The 15,894-nt window shown below is 36.9% G+C and overlaps 1 protein-coding gene across 1 annotated transcript; it reads right to left on the bottom strand.

The window, feature by feature from the left end:
* Window positions 1-1,540: 1,540 nt before the first annotated feature.
* Window positions 1,541-2,521, bottom strand: LOC105533925 (olfactory receptor 688). The gene is given in 1 exon segment (XM_011972531.1): window positions 1,541-2,521. A coding segment is annotated over 1 exon segment (981 nt).
* Window positions 2,522-15,894: the final 13,373 nt, after the last annotated feature.

Genomic DNA, 15,894 nt, shown 5'->3' on the forward strand with positions numbered 1-15,894 from the left:
TTTTTATTTTTATTTTTATTTTATTATTATTATTTTTTTGAGGAGGAGTCTCCCTCTGTCACCTGGGCTGGAGTGCAGTGGCACGATCTCAGCTCACTGCAACCTCCTCCTGCTGGGTCAAGCAATTCTCCTGTCTCAGCTTCCCTAGTAGCTGGGATTACAGGCATGCACTACCACACCCTGCTAATTTTTGTATTTTCAGTTGAGACGGGAGTTTTGCCATATTGATCAGGTTGGTCTTGAACTCCGGACCTCAGCGAATCTGCCTGCTTTGGGCTCCCAAAGTGCTGGAGTTACAGTCTTGAGCCACTGCACCTAGCCAACCCATTCCTTTTTGAATACTTTGAAGAGGGTATTCTTATAATGAGACATTTATAAGACTGTAGTCAGGAAAAGATCCTTAGTGATAGAGTACAATTACTTTCTCTTCTTGATATGTGAAGTCACTGTAAAAAACAGGTGGAAGCACAGGGTCCCATTCTGCTTTGTCCAAAGATACCATAATGCCTTGCTGTCGCTGTCTGACTCTATCAAAGGGAAGATGATTTAAGTGCTTGAATTGTAATGGCTTAAAGTTCTCACACATGGACTTCCAAATTTACTGGCAGAAGTGTTAGGTTTCTCTTCTCAAAGTCTGCCATGTGATTGGGTCAGGAGAGACTTCCAACCTCATCCTGCAGCCAATATTTCACCTTTGCTGAGCTATATACCCTAGCATTTAAATAAATAAGAAACAATTTTGCTAACTTTCTTTTCTCTCTGTCTCCAAACAATCATCATTTTTCTTATGGGGAAAGTTCCCCTTTAGAGACCCTTGGTGTCTGTCTGTCATTGAACTACAAGGCTCCGTTGAGATTTCTTAATTCATTAAAGAAGTTCAAGTTGTGTTGAGAGTTAAAAAAAAAGTGTTTGAGATACTCCTTTTAGAGCTCTAATGCAAATTAACTCAAGAGTTGGTAAAGAGTTTGTGAAGTCACAAAATAATTCCTGTCAAATTCTTGATTTACATCTATATAAGTAGTTCCACTAGAATGAGTCCTTCTGGAGGATTTAAAATATACTCTCTTTACCATTAGAGAGAAAAACTGTGGCCAACTTTAAAACAGAATTTTCTTTTATTAAAGAGAAGTAATATGTAATTTCACCTTGTTTATCTTAATTTGCATTTAAAAAATTAGTAGTGAGGTTAAATAGAAAGAAAGAGTTAAGAGACGGAACACTGAAGGCTGATTGCTTCCGTTGAAATCTTACTCTGCAACTTCCTTCCTCTGTGACCTTGGGCAAGTTTCTCAACTCAGTTTCCCTATCCACAAAGTGTATAAATAGCAATTGTGCTTGCATCATAGAGTTGTTACAGGATTAAAAAAGTTAATACATGTGAAATGATTAGAGCAATGCCTTGAACATGCTATGTTCTATACAAAATAGATTAATTAAGATGAATCGATATTCCTAGCAATGGGGAGAGATGGAATTTTAAACAAGGTGTGTTGGACTCCAAAGACTGTGCTCTTTCTTCAGCATTGCATATAATATTCTGCTATTTAAAGTTAGCTAACTTCCTGGACACATGCTCGCCCAAACCAAGCAGCTTCTGTAAGCCCACTCTCAGCTCCTGGGTCCTAAGGGCATATACCATGGGGTTGAGGGCTGGGGGAATGACAATATGCAGCACATTGAGGAGAACAGGGATGAAGGGAACCCTTCTTCCTTCTAGGTGAGTGACAGATACTACAATAATAGCTGTGTAGAAAAAGAGAATGAGGATAAGGTGGGAGCTGCAGGTATTCAGGGCCTTAGATGTTGCTTTAGCAGAGTTCAGCTTCAGCACTGAGCGAATAATCAAAGAATAGGAAGCGAAGACCAGACCCATGTCACTCCCAACCACAACCCAGACCAAGGCCAGCTGGTAAAACCTGTTGATGGTGGTGTCATCACAGGCCAGACTTGTGACCCCCAAGTTAGAGCACAGGCAGTGATCAATCTCATTCCTGGAGCAGTAGTATCGCTGGGCAGCCAATACCGGCACTGGGATGGTCAACAGGCCATTCCTGAGCACTACTGACAGCGTGGCTTTGACGACAAAAGCTTCAGTAACTATGGAAGTGTACTGAAGGGGATAACAACTGGTCATATATCTATCCACTGCCATGCAAAGGAAGATGCCTGACTCCATGCACATGAAAGAGTGGATGGCATAGATCTGAGCAAAACACTCATGGAGGCTGATGGCCTTGGCATCAAATCAGAAGATGGCCAGGATCTTGGGCATGATGGTGGTGGCCAGGCCAATGTCTACCACTGCCAGTATGCCCAGCAAATGGTACGTGGGTTCATGTAGCATGGTCTCATGTTGAATGGTGATTATGATGAGGAGATTGGCACCAAGAGCTAAGAAGTAGAGCAGAGCCAGGGGAAGAGAGAGCCAGTGCTGCCACTCATGAATGCCTGGGAACGCCATCAGAATGAACTCAGACACTTGAAACCCTGAGCTATTGGCTATACTTAGGCCAATATTCATATCATGAGATATTTTGTTCTCAGCATCTGCCTATGGATTAAGGGGAAACAGAATAAGACTGTGGTTAGCTCAACTGAGGGTCAAAACTTCTGTAGAGAAATAAGGCTTACCCACAATAACTCAGTCATTTTTAACATCGTGCATTCTCTACACTCTTGAGACCCTAAGAAACAGTTCAGGTAAGAACAGATGGGCCAAAATAGATGCTAAGATAAAAATTTTAGTAGGATATTGACTAGAATAAAAGTGAAAGTTTTCTAGCTTTATTTTCCTGAAATTCTGGGAGGTGGGGAATAAGGATAGAAAGTATGAGACATGTACATTATAAAGAACCTGATTTTCAGCAGGTAAAGTTAGAGGGCGGAGGTGTCGTTTCCATTCTTGGGAACCGTTAGGAATAAGTAGCCATAGTGGAAACCCTGACCATGCCTTTCTTTTAAACAATGCCTGTGGCTGGCAAATGGTATCTGCAGCAAACCCTCTCATTTAATCTTCGCCATAGAGGTATTGTTATTCGCATATGAGGAAATAGGTTGAATGAGTTGTCTAGATAAGAATCATATGTTGAAAACACTAGCGACTAATCTATAGAAAAAATTTTAGTCTTTTGCATTTATTTCCAGCACTCCCTGCGTCAAATTGTAGCCCATAGGTCAGTACCCTTTAGGAATATCATTTGTTTCCTCTTCTGATTATGAAGCTAGTGTTAAAGATATACTTAAAATTATATTTTCAAATAATCAATTTTATTAATAAAAGGTGTAAGGAGGGAAAATCACCAATGAACTTCCCACCACTTCCAGATTTTTCTGTGGAATAATTTAGAAACATAGCAAGCATTTATTGCACACATTTTGACTTTTTAAAATTAAGTAATTTTATGGCTCATTCTTGGCCCTGTAACACTTGGTTCTTTTCATTCTTATTTTGTTTATTCTTGAATTGTTGCAAAATATCTTCAAGCAGTTGTATCAAAAAGTGTACTTGGACAAAATGCCTGGAGTCCTTGAATATCTGAGAATTCTTTATATTGCCTTTATCTATGAATAATATCTCATCTTGTTAAATATTTAGGTATTAATATTATCTTTCCCAAATCTCTGCCTTTGCTTCATTTCATGGTATTAAGTGTAAGATCAAGTGTCCATCCCTCACTACTTCTGAGAAAAATGAATGACTATGCCATTTATTCATTGTGGTAAGCGTATATTATCCATGAAATTGATAAAAAATAAGAAAAATAAAACAGTAACACTTTTAGAAAACAAAAAATGCAGAAAAATAGCTATAAATAAAAATCTTAGCAAAGATTTAACGTTTCAAAATATTTAATTTTTATCATTTTTCTTTGCAGTCTTCTTACACAGTTCCTGTTTCATGAAAATAGGATCTTTCAAACTGTGCTTTTTCTTAACATTATGTATATATAAACTTTCCAATTCACTGGGAAACTCCTTATAGACATTTTAAATTTTTATAAACATGTTTTCAATGACTACTGAATGTTATCAAATCATTTTATAACATTTCCCCCAATTTTCGTTTGGTTTTACATACTGTAAATATATACATATATGCATTTTTAACCTTTAAAATATTATTTATACTATTTACCCTTTATGAATTTTTTATCTTTTATGGTTAAAATAGGACTCTTTAACCAAGAATTTATAGTCTCATGGAAGTTTGTGAACTTCCTTAATTTGTAAGTCTATATTTACACTTTTCTAGAGAAAGGATCCGTTTATTTTTCATCAAATTCTCAAAGTGTTCCACAATGCAAACAAGAAACAATTGCAAAATATTGTTCTTTACTCAAATTTCGATCCATATTTACTTCCCTATATCTTTAATAGTTGGCTTTTTGGTTTTGTGACATAACTTATTTACATGAAATTACTTTTGTTGTTAATGAGACCTATGTAAATAAATAGATTTCAAATAATTAGACAATGGCTTCTACAGCTCTCACCAAGTGATTATTATGTCATTTGTCACATAGTGAATTTACATACATATAGATAAAATTGCATTTTTGGGATTCTGTTGTTTCTATTGCTTTCTGGTTATTTTTGTGTCAATATTAAACTAAATTAAAAAATTTTGTTTAATAATAAATTTAACACATAACAGAACTATATTCCTCTTATTACTCCCTTAATTTAAAACCCTTTTTATGTAATCATGTTCCAGATTACCCTTAGAATTCTGTGTTGAGTTCCAACATAGCATGGTTTTGGTTAGGATTGTGTTAAATCTGTAGATTAATTTTGAAAAAAAGTTGATATCTTTATATTATCAAGCCTTCTCATTCATAAATATAGATCCTGTCTGCCTTTATTTAAATCTGAAAAAAAGTGTCATTGAAATTTTGTATTGCAATGTTCTTATTATCATTATTAGTATTTGGAATGTTTTTAGTGAATACGTTTTTCTGCATTATACTTCTTTTTTTTTTTAGTGGAGTCTCGCTCTGTCTCCCAGGTGCAAGTGCAGTGGCACTATCTCGGCTCACTGCAACCTCTGCCTCCTGGGTTCAAGTGATTCTCCCGTCTCTGCCTCGTGAGTAGCTGGGATTACAGGTGCATGCCATCACTCCCAGGTAATTTTTGTATTTTTAGTAGAGATGGGTTTCACCATTTTGGCCAGGCTGGTCTTGATTCCTGACTTCAGGTGATTTGCCCTCCTTGGCCTTTCAAAGTACTGAGATTACAGGAGTGAGCCACCGTGCCCAGCCCGCATTATACATTCTAATTGATATAATAACACTAAAAAAGATAAATTCAAGGGGATCTATATCACAGAAATATACATTAGAATGTATCTATATATCTGTGATAATGTGATGCTTTAGAATATATATTACAATGTTTTTATTTCCTCTTGCATTTACCCACTTTTCTAAACTTGTGCCACTTTTAAATGTTTTGTGATTTTTTTTGGTATTATATCAACCAATTATCTATTGTTGGTAAACATCTTGTCTTTACTATTTTATAGAGGTGCAGTTGTATATGTTTTGTTATTTTGTCTTGTATATCATCCATTTTGCTAAACTATTGTCAATTCTCAGAATTTTCCCATTTATATTAAAGTTTTTTCTAGGTAGAATAAAAAGTTGCTTGCAAACAATAATATAAATTCCTTCTTTACAAATGTTGATGCCTCTTAATTTTTGTTTCATGTCTTAATGAAATGGTTGGAAATTCAAAATCTGTGTAAACTAATTATGATGGCAAACATCTTGGACTTTTTGGTTGAATTTAACAGGTAATTCAGCTAGAGTTTACATCAAATATAGTGTCTTTTGTTTTTAAAGTTGCATGTATTTTATCAAATGTAACAAAATAGCCTTTTGTTCGGAGTTACTTTTCGTTCTGGGAATCTTGCACAAAGAATTTATTGTACTATTCTAGATCCCTTGGTTTATCATTTATTCACTGATCATCCTAGCTCAGCCTCATTTCTCTCCTGTTTCCTGATCACAGATCTTAGTCCCTACAAAGGTGGAGAGTCTGAGCAAAAGGGGAAACTGGAGGTGAAGAATCAAACAAGGAAAGCTGACTATGGAAACCAAAGATAAGACATGTAATCAAGTTCAGAGATTAGGACAGAATTATAGGACATGGACCATGTCTGTTCCCTCACCTCTCAAGATTCAGATCATTGACTGCTTTACTTACTATGTCAGTAGGGGCTATGAAGAAGCTCTCAGGCTGGCAGTCTTATGTAGCTGCTTCTACCTTCCTGGCCACAGCTGCCTATGTTCACCCTTTTGTTGTTCAGAACAGATTCCTGCCCTTGCTCAACACTCCTGGAGATTATGGATTTAGTATAAGTTAGATCCCTGAGATACCTGGTCCTAGTGTGCTGCTCTTTATGCCCTCCCTACTCTACAAGCATCCTTGAGGGTCTAATGCTTTTAACATTGCAATGGGAATAGGACCCAAGTACTCTTTGGGGTTAGCTAACTAATTTCTAGGCATATACCCCATTTAGCCCTAGTCCCAGGGGCAGCCAACCAAATATTTTTTCATCCAGACTCCTCAGACATTAATTCATCCCTATCTGATGAATACTGCCCCTCATTACGAGAAGGTTCTGAAGTCTCCCCATGTCAAACATATCTTTACTCCATATCCCTTCCAGAGGGTGCCCCTATCTACTTCCCTTTTCCCAGACTTTATGAATAGCTTCTTTATTTTGCTCTCTCTCTCACTTCCTGAATGCGTTTTAACTCACTGCAATTTACTTTTGTCATAACATCACACAAACTGTCCTTGCTAATGACTTAAATTGGCAAATATAATAGGCATATTTTAGAACTTAATCTTACCAGAATCCTCTCCAGTAGTTAATCCGTGTTGATCAGTTCTTTCTTCTAGGATCACTTGTCTCTCTTTTAATTCATGACATCATATTTTTAGTGTTAATTAAACTGGAATAAAAGAGTGATGAAATTACTTTCCCTGATAGAAATATTAGTCTGTTCTGGGACAGATTGTTCTCTGTGATAGTTTTTTTTTTTTTTTTTAATCAATCAACTTACCCCAAAGAAAGATGAATCTGCTCAATGGAATTTTTTCATGGTATCAGAGGAGCTAAATTATAACAATTTTGTAAGATAGAATTATAACCATTTTAAGATCACAGACAATAAATTGGTGATATGATCTGAAATGAACCGTGAATTACTGAATAATGTCAGGAATCCCATTATGGCATGCTATATTATGGAAAACTTTATGAGCTCGGAAAGGGAGAATTTAAAGAGGCACATGTTGAAGTTCAACAGAAAAATACTCTTCTGAATTCAGAAATTGGCTAGAATCAACACCTGAATGTTCTAAGCTGCTTCCTGGAAGAGTATTTTTGAGTTTCTGAGATGAGTGGTCATGCGGCTATTCTAGTGATGCCATAATGAGAAGTAAGTAAATAGGTAAATCAGATAGATAAATCTAATCTACCGACTCCCTCTGAAGTTCAAAAGTGTTTTGCTTGTCAACATGATAATGAGAGACCTAAGCCACTATGAACTACTGTCTAGACTGATATATAGCTAGCAAGTGGATTTTATTGGCCCCAGGAGGTTACTAACAGTTACTGACTGGGAGAGGGAGATATTCTGGATTTCAATTTGCATGTATAGTAATGGCAGCAAAGTCTTCAAATATCATAAGAGGATTAGAACAGAAACTATTTTAATTTGGACCCTGTATTTATATATTCTCTTATCAAAGGGCTCATTTTACTGCCTTATATCACAGAACTAACAGAAAACAAAAAGACATTAAGCTATCAGTTGGAATGATTGATCCTAATTACCAAGGGGAAGTTGAGTTGCTTCTATATAATGGAGGCAAGATTCCTCCAGGCTCTGGTAGAGGTTGGGGAAATATGGTAGGTATCAGTTATGACTTTGTGACCAATTATAGAATAAGAACTGTAGCAGTTTTAAATATTTTTATTTGTTTTTTATATGTATGCTTTTGTTTCTATATGTTAACCATTTTTCTCTCTTTCCTGTCCATTTTTATTTTATATACAAGCTATTGGAAGTTAACTTTACAATTCAGTCATTTTTTATGATACAACTAGTAATTTCTTAAGATCATAAATTCCATTACAGTGACCCTGGTAGGCAACTTATAAAGTTTTGGGCTACTTGTCGTGTAGTTTTGATTTACATTTGTCTAATGATCAGTGATGTTGAGCTTTTTCTCATATGTTCGTTGACTGCATAAATGTCTTGTTTTGAGAGTGTCTGTTCATGTCCTTTGCCCACTTTCTTGTGCCAGTTTTCAAGGGGAATGGTTCCAGCTTTTGCCCATTTGTTATGATATTTGCTGTGGGTTTGTCATAAATGGCTGATTATTTTGAGGTAAGTTTCATGAGTACCTAGTTTATTGAGAGTTTTTTATGTGAAGAAATGTTGAATTTTATCAAAGGCCTTTTTTGCATCTATTGAGATAATCACGTGGTTTTTGTCTTTAGTTCTGTTTATGTGATGAATTACGTTTATTAATTTGCATACATTGAAGGAGGCTTGCATCCCAGGGATGAAGCTGACTTCATCATGGTGGATAAGCTTTTTGATGTTCTGCTGGATTTGGTTTGGCAGTATTTTATTGAAGATTTTTGCATGGATGTTCATCAGGAAGATTGGCCTAAAGTTTTCTTTTCTTGATGTACCTCTGCCAGATTTTTGTATCAGGGTGATGCTGGCCCCATAAAATGAGTTAGGGAAGAGTCCCTCCTTTTCACTCATTTAGAATAATTTCAGAAAAAATGGTACCAGCTCCTCTTTGTACCTTTGGTATAATTCAGCTGCAAATCCATCTGCTCCTGGGCTTTTTTGTTGGGCTGGTAGGCTATTTATTACTGTCTCAATTTCAGAACTTGTTATTGGTCTATTCAGAGATTCAACTTCTTCCTGATTCAGTTTTGGGAGGGTGTATGTGTCCAGGAATTTATCTATTTCTTCTAGATTTTCTAGTTTATTTGCATAGAGGTGTTTATGGTATTCTTTTATGGTTGTTTGTATTTCTGTGGGGTCAGTGGTGATATCCCCTTTATCAATTTTTGTGTCTATTTGATTCTTCTCTCCTTTCTTCATTAGTCTAGCTAGAAGTCTATCTATTTTATTAATTTTTTTCAAAAAACCAGCTCCTGGATTCATTGATTTTTTGAAGTGTTTTTCATGTCTCTGTCTCCTTCAGTTCCACTTTGATTTTGTTTATTTCTTGTCTTCCGCTAGCTTTGGGGTTTACTTATTCTTGGTTCTCTAGTTCTTGTAGTTGTGATGCTAGGGTGTCAACTTGAGATCTTTCTAGCTTTTTGATGTGGGCATTTAGTGCTACAAATTTCCCTTTTAACACTGCTTTAGCTGTGCCCCAGAAATTTTAGTATTTGGTCTCTTCATTTTCATTGGCTTCAAAGAACTTCTTTATTTCTGTCTTAACTTCATTATTTACCCAGGAGTCTTTCAGGAATCAGTTGTTCAATTTCCATGTAGTTATGTGGTTTTGAATGAGTTTCTTAATCCTGAGTTCTAATTTGATTGCATCGTGGTCTCAAAGACCATTGTTTCAGTTCTTTTGCATTTGCTGAGGAATATTTTACTTACAATTATGTGATCGATTTTAGAGTAAGTGCCACGTGGCACCAAGAAAATGTATATTCTGCTGTTTTTGGGTGGAAAGTTTTGTAGATATCTATCAGGTCCACTTGATCTAGAGCTGAGTTCAAGTCCTGTATATCTTTGTTAATTTTCTGTATCGATGATCTAATATTGACAGTGGGGTGTTAAAGTCTCCCACTATTATTGTGTGGGAGTCTAAGTCTCTTTGTAGATCTCTAAGAACTTGTTTTATGAATCTGGGTTCTCCTGTATTGGGTGCATATATTTAGGATAGTTAGCTCTTCTTGCTCTTCTTGTTGAACACTTTGCCATTATGTAATGCCTTTCTTTGTCTTTTTTGATCTTTGTTGCTTTAAAGTCTGTTCTGTCAGAAACTAGGATTGCAAACCCTACTTTTTTCTGCTTTCCAGTTGCTTGGTAAATTTTCCTCCTTCTATTCATTTTGAGCCTATATGTGCCTTTGCATGTGAGACACATCTCTTCAATATAGTACACTGATGGGTCTTGGCTTTTTATTCAGCTTGCCTTCTGTCTCTTAATTGGGGCATTTAGCCCATTCATATTTAAGGGTAATATTGTTGTGTGTGAATTTGATCTTGTCATCATGAGGCTAGCTGGTTATTTTGCAGATTTGTTGATGTAGTTACTTCAGAGTGTCAATGATTTCTGTACTTCAGTGTGTTTTTGTAGTGGCTGGTAAGGGTTTTTCCTTTGCATATTTAGTGATTCCTTCAGGGGCCCTTTCAAGTGGTGACAGTTTCCCTCAACATTTGCTTGTCTGAAAAGGATTTTATTTATCCTTTGCTTATGAAGCTTAGTTTGACCGGATATGAAATTCTGGATTGGAAATTCTTTTATTTAAGAGTATTGAATATTGGCCCCCAATCTCTTCTGGCTTGAAGGGTTTCCACTGAGAGGTCCACTGTTAGTCTGATGGACTTTCCTTTAGGTGACCTGGCCTTCCTCTCTGGCTCCCCTTAACATTTTTTTCCTTCATTTCAACCTTGGAGAATCTGACGATTATGTGTCTTGGGGTTGATATTCTCATAGAATGTCTAACTGGGGTTTTCTGGATTTCCTGAATTTGAACGTTGGCCTGCCTTGCTAGGTTAGGGAAGTTCTCCTGGATAATATCTTGAAGTATGTTTTTCAACTTAGTTCCATTCTCCCCTTCTCCTTCAGGTACCCCAATCAGTCGTAGGTCCAGTCTTTTTTATATAATCCCATAGTTCTTGTAGACTTTGTTCATTCCTTTTTATTCTTTTTTCTCTAATCTTATCTTTCTGTCTTATTTGAGCAAAATAGTCTTCAAGCTCTGAAATTTCTTCTTCCACTTGGTTTATTTGGCTATTGATACTTGTGCTTGTATTGTTAAGTTCTCATGTTGTGTTTTTCAGCTCCATTAGGTCATTTGTGTACCTCTCTAAACTGGTTATTCTGGTTAACAGCTCCTGTAATGTTTTATCATGGCTCTTAGCTTCTTTGCATTGGGTTAGAACATGCTCCTTTAGCTCAGTGGATTTAGTTATTACCTACTTTCTGAAGCCTATTTCTGTCAATTCATCCATGTCAGCCTCAGCCCAGTTCTGTGCCCTTGCTGAAGAGGTGTTGTGATCATTTAGAGAAGAAGAGGCACTATGGCTTTTTGAGTTTTCGGCATTTTTTCATTGATTCTTTCCCATCTTTGTGAGTTTATCTTTGGTCTTTGAGATCGCTAACCTTTGGATGAGGTTTTTGTGGGAACTTTTTTTGTTGATACTGTTGTTGTCGCTTTCTGTTTGTTTTTCTTTTTACAAACAGGCCCCTCTTCTGTAGGGCTGCTGTGGTTTTCTGGGGGTCCACTCCAGACCCTATTTACCTGGGTCCTTCCCACCCCTGGAGGTGTCACCAGTGGAGGCTGTAGAATAGCAAAGATGGCTGCCTGCTCCTTCCTCTGGGATCTCCATGATGCCAGTGGGGACACTCCTGTATAAGGTGTCTGGTGACCCCTGTTAGGGGGTCTTATCCAGTCAGGAGACATGAGATCTGGGATCCATTTTACAAAGCACTCTGGCTGCCCCTTGGTGGAAGGGGTGCACTGCGATGGGGGGAATCCCACTTGACCAGACTTCCCAGATTCCTCTGAGCCAGTAGGGGAAAAAATAAGTCTGCTGATCCATGGGGATCATGGTCACCCCTCCCCCAAGGGGTTTTGTACCAGGGAGATCAGAGTTCTGTCCATAAACTCCTGGCTGGAGTTGCTGAAATTCCCATAGGAAGGCCTTGCCTGGGATGTGTCAGGGTCTGGCCTAAAGAGGCAGTCTGGTCATGATCTGCCACAGCCTTTGTGTTGCACTATGGGGAATTCTTCCTGGGTCCAAACCATCCAGTCTTCCTGGCACTGGCAGGGGAAAAATGCCAGACTGGAGCTGCAGTAATGGCTGCCACTCCTTCCCTTGGGAGCTTAGGCAACAGGCAACTGCAGTGATGGTGGCCACCCCTTCCCCCTAGAACTTGGTAATCTTAGGCAGTCTTCAGCCAAGTGGCCACAGAGAATCTGCATAGCTCTATGCTTGTGACCCAAGGCCCTGGTGGCATGGGCTCATGAGGGAGATCTGGTCTTTAGGTTGCAGAGATCTATGGAAAAAGCATGGTTTCCTGAGCAGAGTAGCTCAATTACTCACCACCTCCCTTGGCTGGGGGTGGAAGCTCCCCTTGTGCTGTGTGGCTCCCAGGTGAACCATTGCACCATCCTTCTTTTTCTCACTCTCTGTGGGTTGCACCAACTGCCTAGTCACTCCCAATGAGAGAACCTGGATACCTCAGTTGCCAGTGCAGGATTCACTCACCATTTTTGTTTTTCTCGGTGGGAGCTTTCTACCACGGCTCTTTCTAGTTGGCCATCTTAGCCTCTTCTCCATGATTTCAATGTTTTAAAATTTATTGAATCTTGTCATGGCCTAGCATATGGTCTACCTTGGAGAATGTTACAAATGCTCTTGAGAATAATGTGAATTCTGTTGTTGGGTTAGAATGTTCAATATATACCTATTAGGTCTAGTTGGTCTATGTCTTCCTTCAATTCTATCAAATTTTGCTTTATTTATTTAGGGGCTCTGTTGTTTGGTGCATATATATGTATAATTGTTGTTGCTTGACAGATTTGCCTTTTTGCCTTTTATCATTATATAATATTGTTCTTCATCTCTCATAACAATTAAAAAAATCTATTTTGTCAGATATTAGTGTAGCTATATATAGTTCCCCCTTATCTGTGGAGGATATGCTCTAAGATTCCCAGTGAATGAATGCCTAAAACCACAAATAGTACCAAAACCTACGTATACTATATGTGACATTTGATCTGATACTCAAGAGGGCTACTAAGTGACTAATGGGTGGATAGGAGTGTGGATATACAGTATGGATGTCCTGGAGAAAGGGAAGATTCATGTCTTGAGTGAAATAGAGTGGTGTGAGATTTCATCATGCTACTCAAAGTGGTATGCAATGACAAACTTATGAATTGTTTATTTCTGGATGTTTTAATTTAATATTTTAAGATCATGGTTGAACGTGGTTAAATGAAACCATGAAATGTAAAACCATGGATAAATGGGGACTACTGTATACTAATATATTATATTCTAGTATAATAGAGGATAGCTTTCTTTTGCTCACTATTTGCCTAGAATATCTTTTCCCACCCTTTCCATTTCAAAGTTTTTTATTTTAATGTGAGTCTCTTGTAGATAACCTATTATGTTTCCTTTAATCCATTTTAGCCCTTTAAACCTTGTAATTGGAGAGTTTAATCTATTTACACTTAAAGTAATTACTGATAAGAAAGGACTTATGTCATTTTGCTACTTGTTGTTTCATGTTTTAGATCTTTTTCATTCCTCAATTATTCAGTACTGCCCTCTGTGTTTTACAGATGTTTTGTAGTATACCAATTTAATTTCCCTCTTCTTTCTTTTTACTACATATTTTTGGTTATTTTCTTAGTCTTGCTTTGGGAGTTATAATTAACATCTTAATTTATAATAATGTAGTTTGAATTAATACCAATTTAGTTTCAATAGTAGAGCTATCCCTTGATATCCACAGAGGACTGCTTCTGAGACATCCCCACAGATATCAAAATCTGTGGATGCTCAACTCCCTCATATAAAATGGTATACTATTTGCATAAGCTATCTACATCCTTCCATATACTTTGTCGTCTCTAGATTACAATACCAATTCAATATAAATAGTTGTTGTATTGTATTGTTTTTATTTGTAGTATTTTTTATTGCTGTATTGGTTTTTTAATCATTATTTTTTCAAATATTTTAAATCTATAGTTTGTTAAATCTGCATATATAGAACTCATGGATACAGAGGGCTGACTGTATACAAGAACTTTGTTTCTATCTAGCTGTTTCCCTTTATCTTATTGTCACAAATTATATCTTTATACATTGTGTGCCCATTAACATACACTTATAATTTTATGTAATTATCTTTTAAATAACATAAATATTATATTATTTATATAATAATATAAAATATGTTAATACCAACTTATATTTACCTTTGCAATCACCTTTACTGGCGTTCTTTATTTCTTTAAGCAAATTTGAGTTACTATTGTGTTCTTCCATTTCATTCTGAAGGATTCCCATTAACATTTTTTGTAGGGTAGCTCTACTAGCTATGGACACTCTCTTTTTTTTTGTTTTTGTGCTGGGAACTGTCTGGAAATGTCTTAATTTTTCCTTTATTCTTGAACATAGTTTTGCTGGATATAAAAATGTTGGTTGACCTTTTTTTTTTTTTTTTCCCCCAGCAATTTTAGTACATCACCCCACTGACTTCTAGCCTCTGTGGTTCCTGATGACAAGGCAGCTGTTAATCGTATTGAGAATTTCTTTTATGTAATAAATTGTTTCTTTCCTGCTGCTTTTGGGTATCTGTCTTTGTTTTTGTCTTTCTTTTTTAATTTTTCTTTTTGTGTTTTTGTGTTTCTAAAGTTAGATTGTAATACGTCTCAATATACATCTCTGTGAGTTTATCCTAACTGGAATTTGTTGAGCTCTTGGGTGTATAGAAAAGCACACTTCAATTCCAGTATTTTTATTTTTTTTCTTTTTATAATTTCTGTCTCCTTGTTGACATTCTCTGTTTGGTGTGACATTGTTCTCCTTCCTGGTTTGCTTTAGTTCTTTGTCCAAGGTTTCCTTTAGCTCATTGAGCAAATACATTTGATTTAAAGTTTTTGTCTAGTAAATCCTAATAGTTGGGCTTCTTCAGACAGTTTCTATTTTTTTTTAATCCCTGTGTATTGGCTATACTTTCTTATTTATTTTATTTTTTTTGTGTGCCTCATAGTTTTTGTTAAAAAGTTAACCTCTTAAATATTATAAGCAGTCCAAGCTTTTAAGTGTGTCTATTGTTTCCTGACTGTTATTCCTTCCTTCTGGTGGCAGAGGCTAACACATTTGTCAAATGTTTTTGACAAGGCCCCTAGATAGCTGCCCTTGGAGAATTCTGAGTTAGGCAAAATAAAGGCAAGTTCTTTGCACCTGTCCTTCAGTGAACCACCAGATGGGTCAAAACTACAATAATTCTGTGAGAACAAGGTCTCCTCTGCTCCTTTTGGTACCATGAACCCATACAGGAAACATGGGATACTGTTCTCAAGACTACCACCAAACTGGAGAAGAAGGAATGGAGCCAGAGTGGGTTAGAATGCCGCAAAGGTCTCCTGCTGAGATTGTCATCTTTTTCTTGATCAAGTGTTCACCTCATTGCTGCAGACCTTTGACCAGTTCCATTAAAGTTCATTCTAAAAATTTGTGCCTGTTTATTTGTTAGTTTGGTGGAGGGGCAGGCTCTTGGAGTTTCTTAAGTCACTATTCTCACTAAAGTCACTGGAGAGGATTTTATTTCCTGGTTCTGATGTGCTTCCCTGTCAGGCTTAGCTGCAGCATGTACAGCTTCTCCAATACCCAGTTCCTGCAGTACATAGCAGTTAGCAGCATCCAGTGGCTGGCAGCTTCCCCCTAGTAGCTTCCTGAGGGTGATTTTATAGCAGAGGGTCTCTGGTGAGATATCTACTTGTGAACAACTTTCCCCAGCATCCTAGAATGTAGATTTCCAGCAAGTTTAATCAGCACAGCATGATTGCATTTTCTCTCCATTCTGTATCCTCTACAATAAGGTCTGGATTTCAGCCCAGGAGTCATTTTTCTTAGGCAGTCTCTCT

The sequence above is a fragment of the Mandrillus leucophaeus genome, unplaced genomic scaffold (assembly GCF_000951045.1).
Source record: "Mandrillus leucophaeus isolate KB7577 unplaced genomic scaffold, Mleu.le_1.0 Scaffold1296, whole genome shotgun sequence".
Taxonomy (NCBI): Eukaryota; Metazoa; Chordata; class Mammalia; order Primates; family Cercopithecidae; genus Mandrillus; species Mandrillus leucophaeus.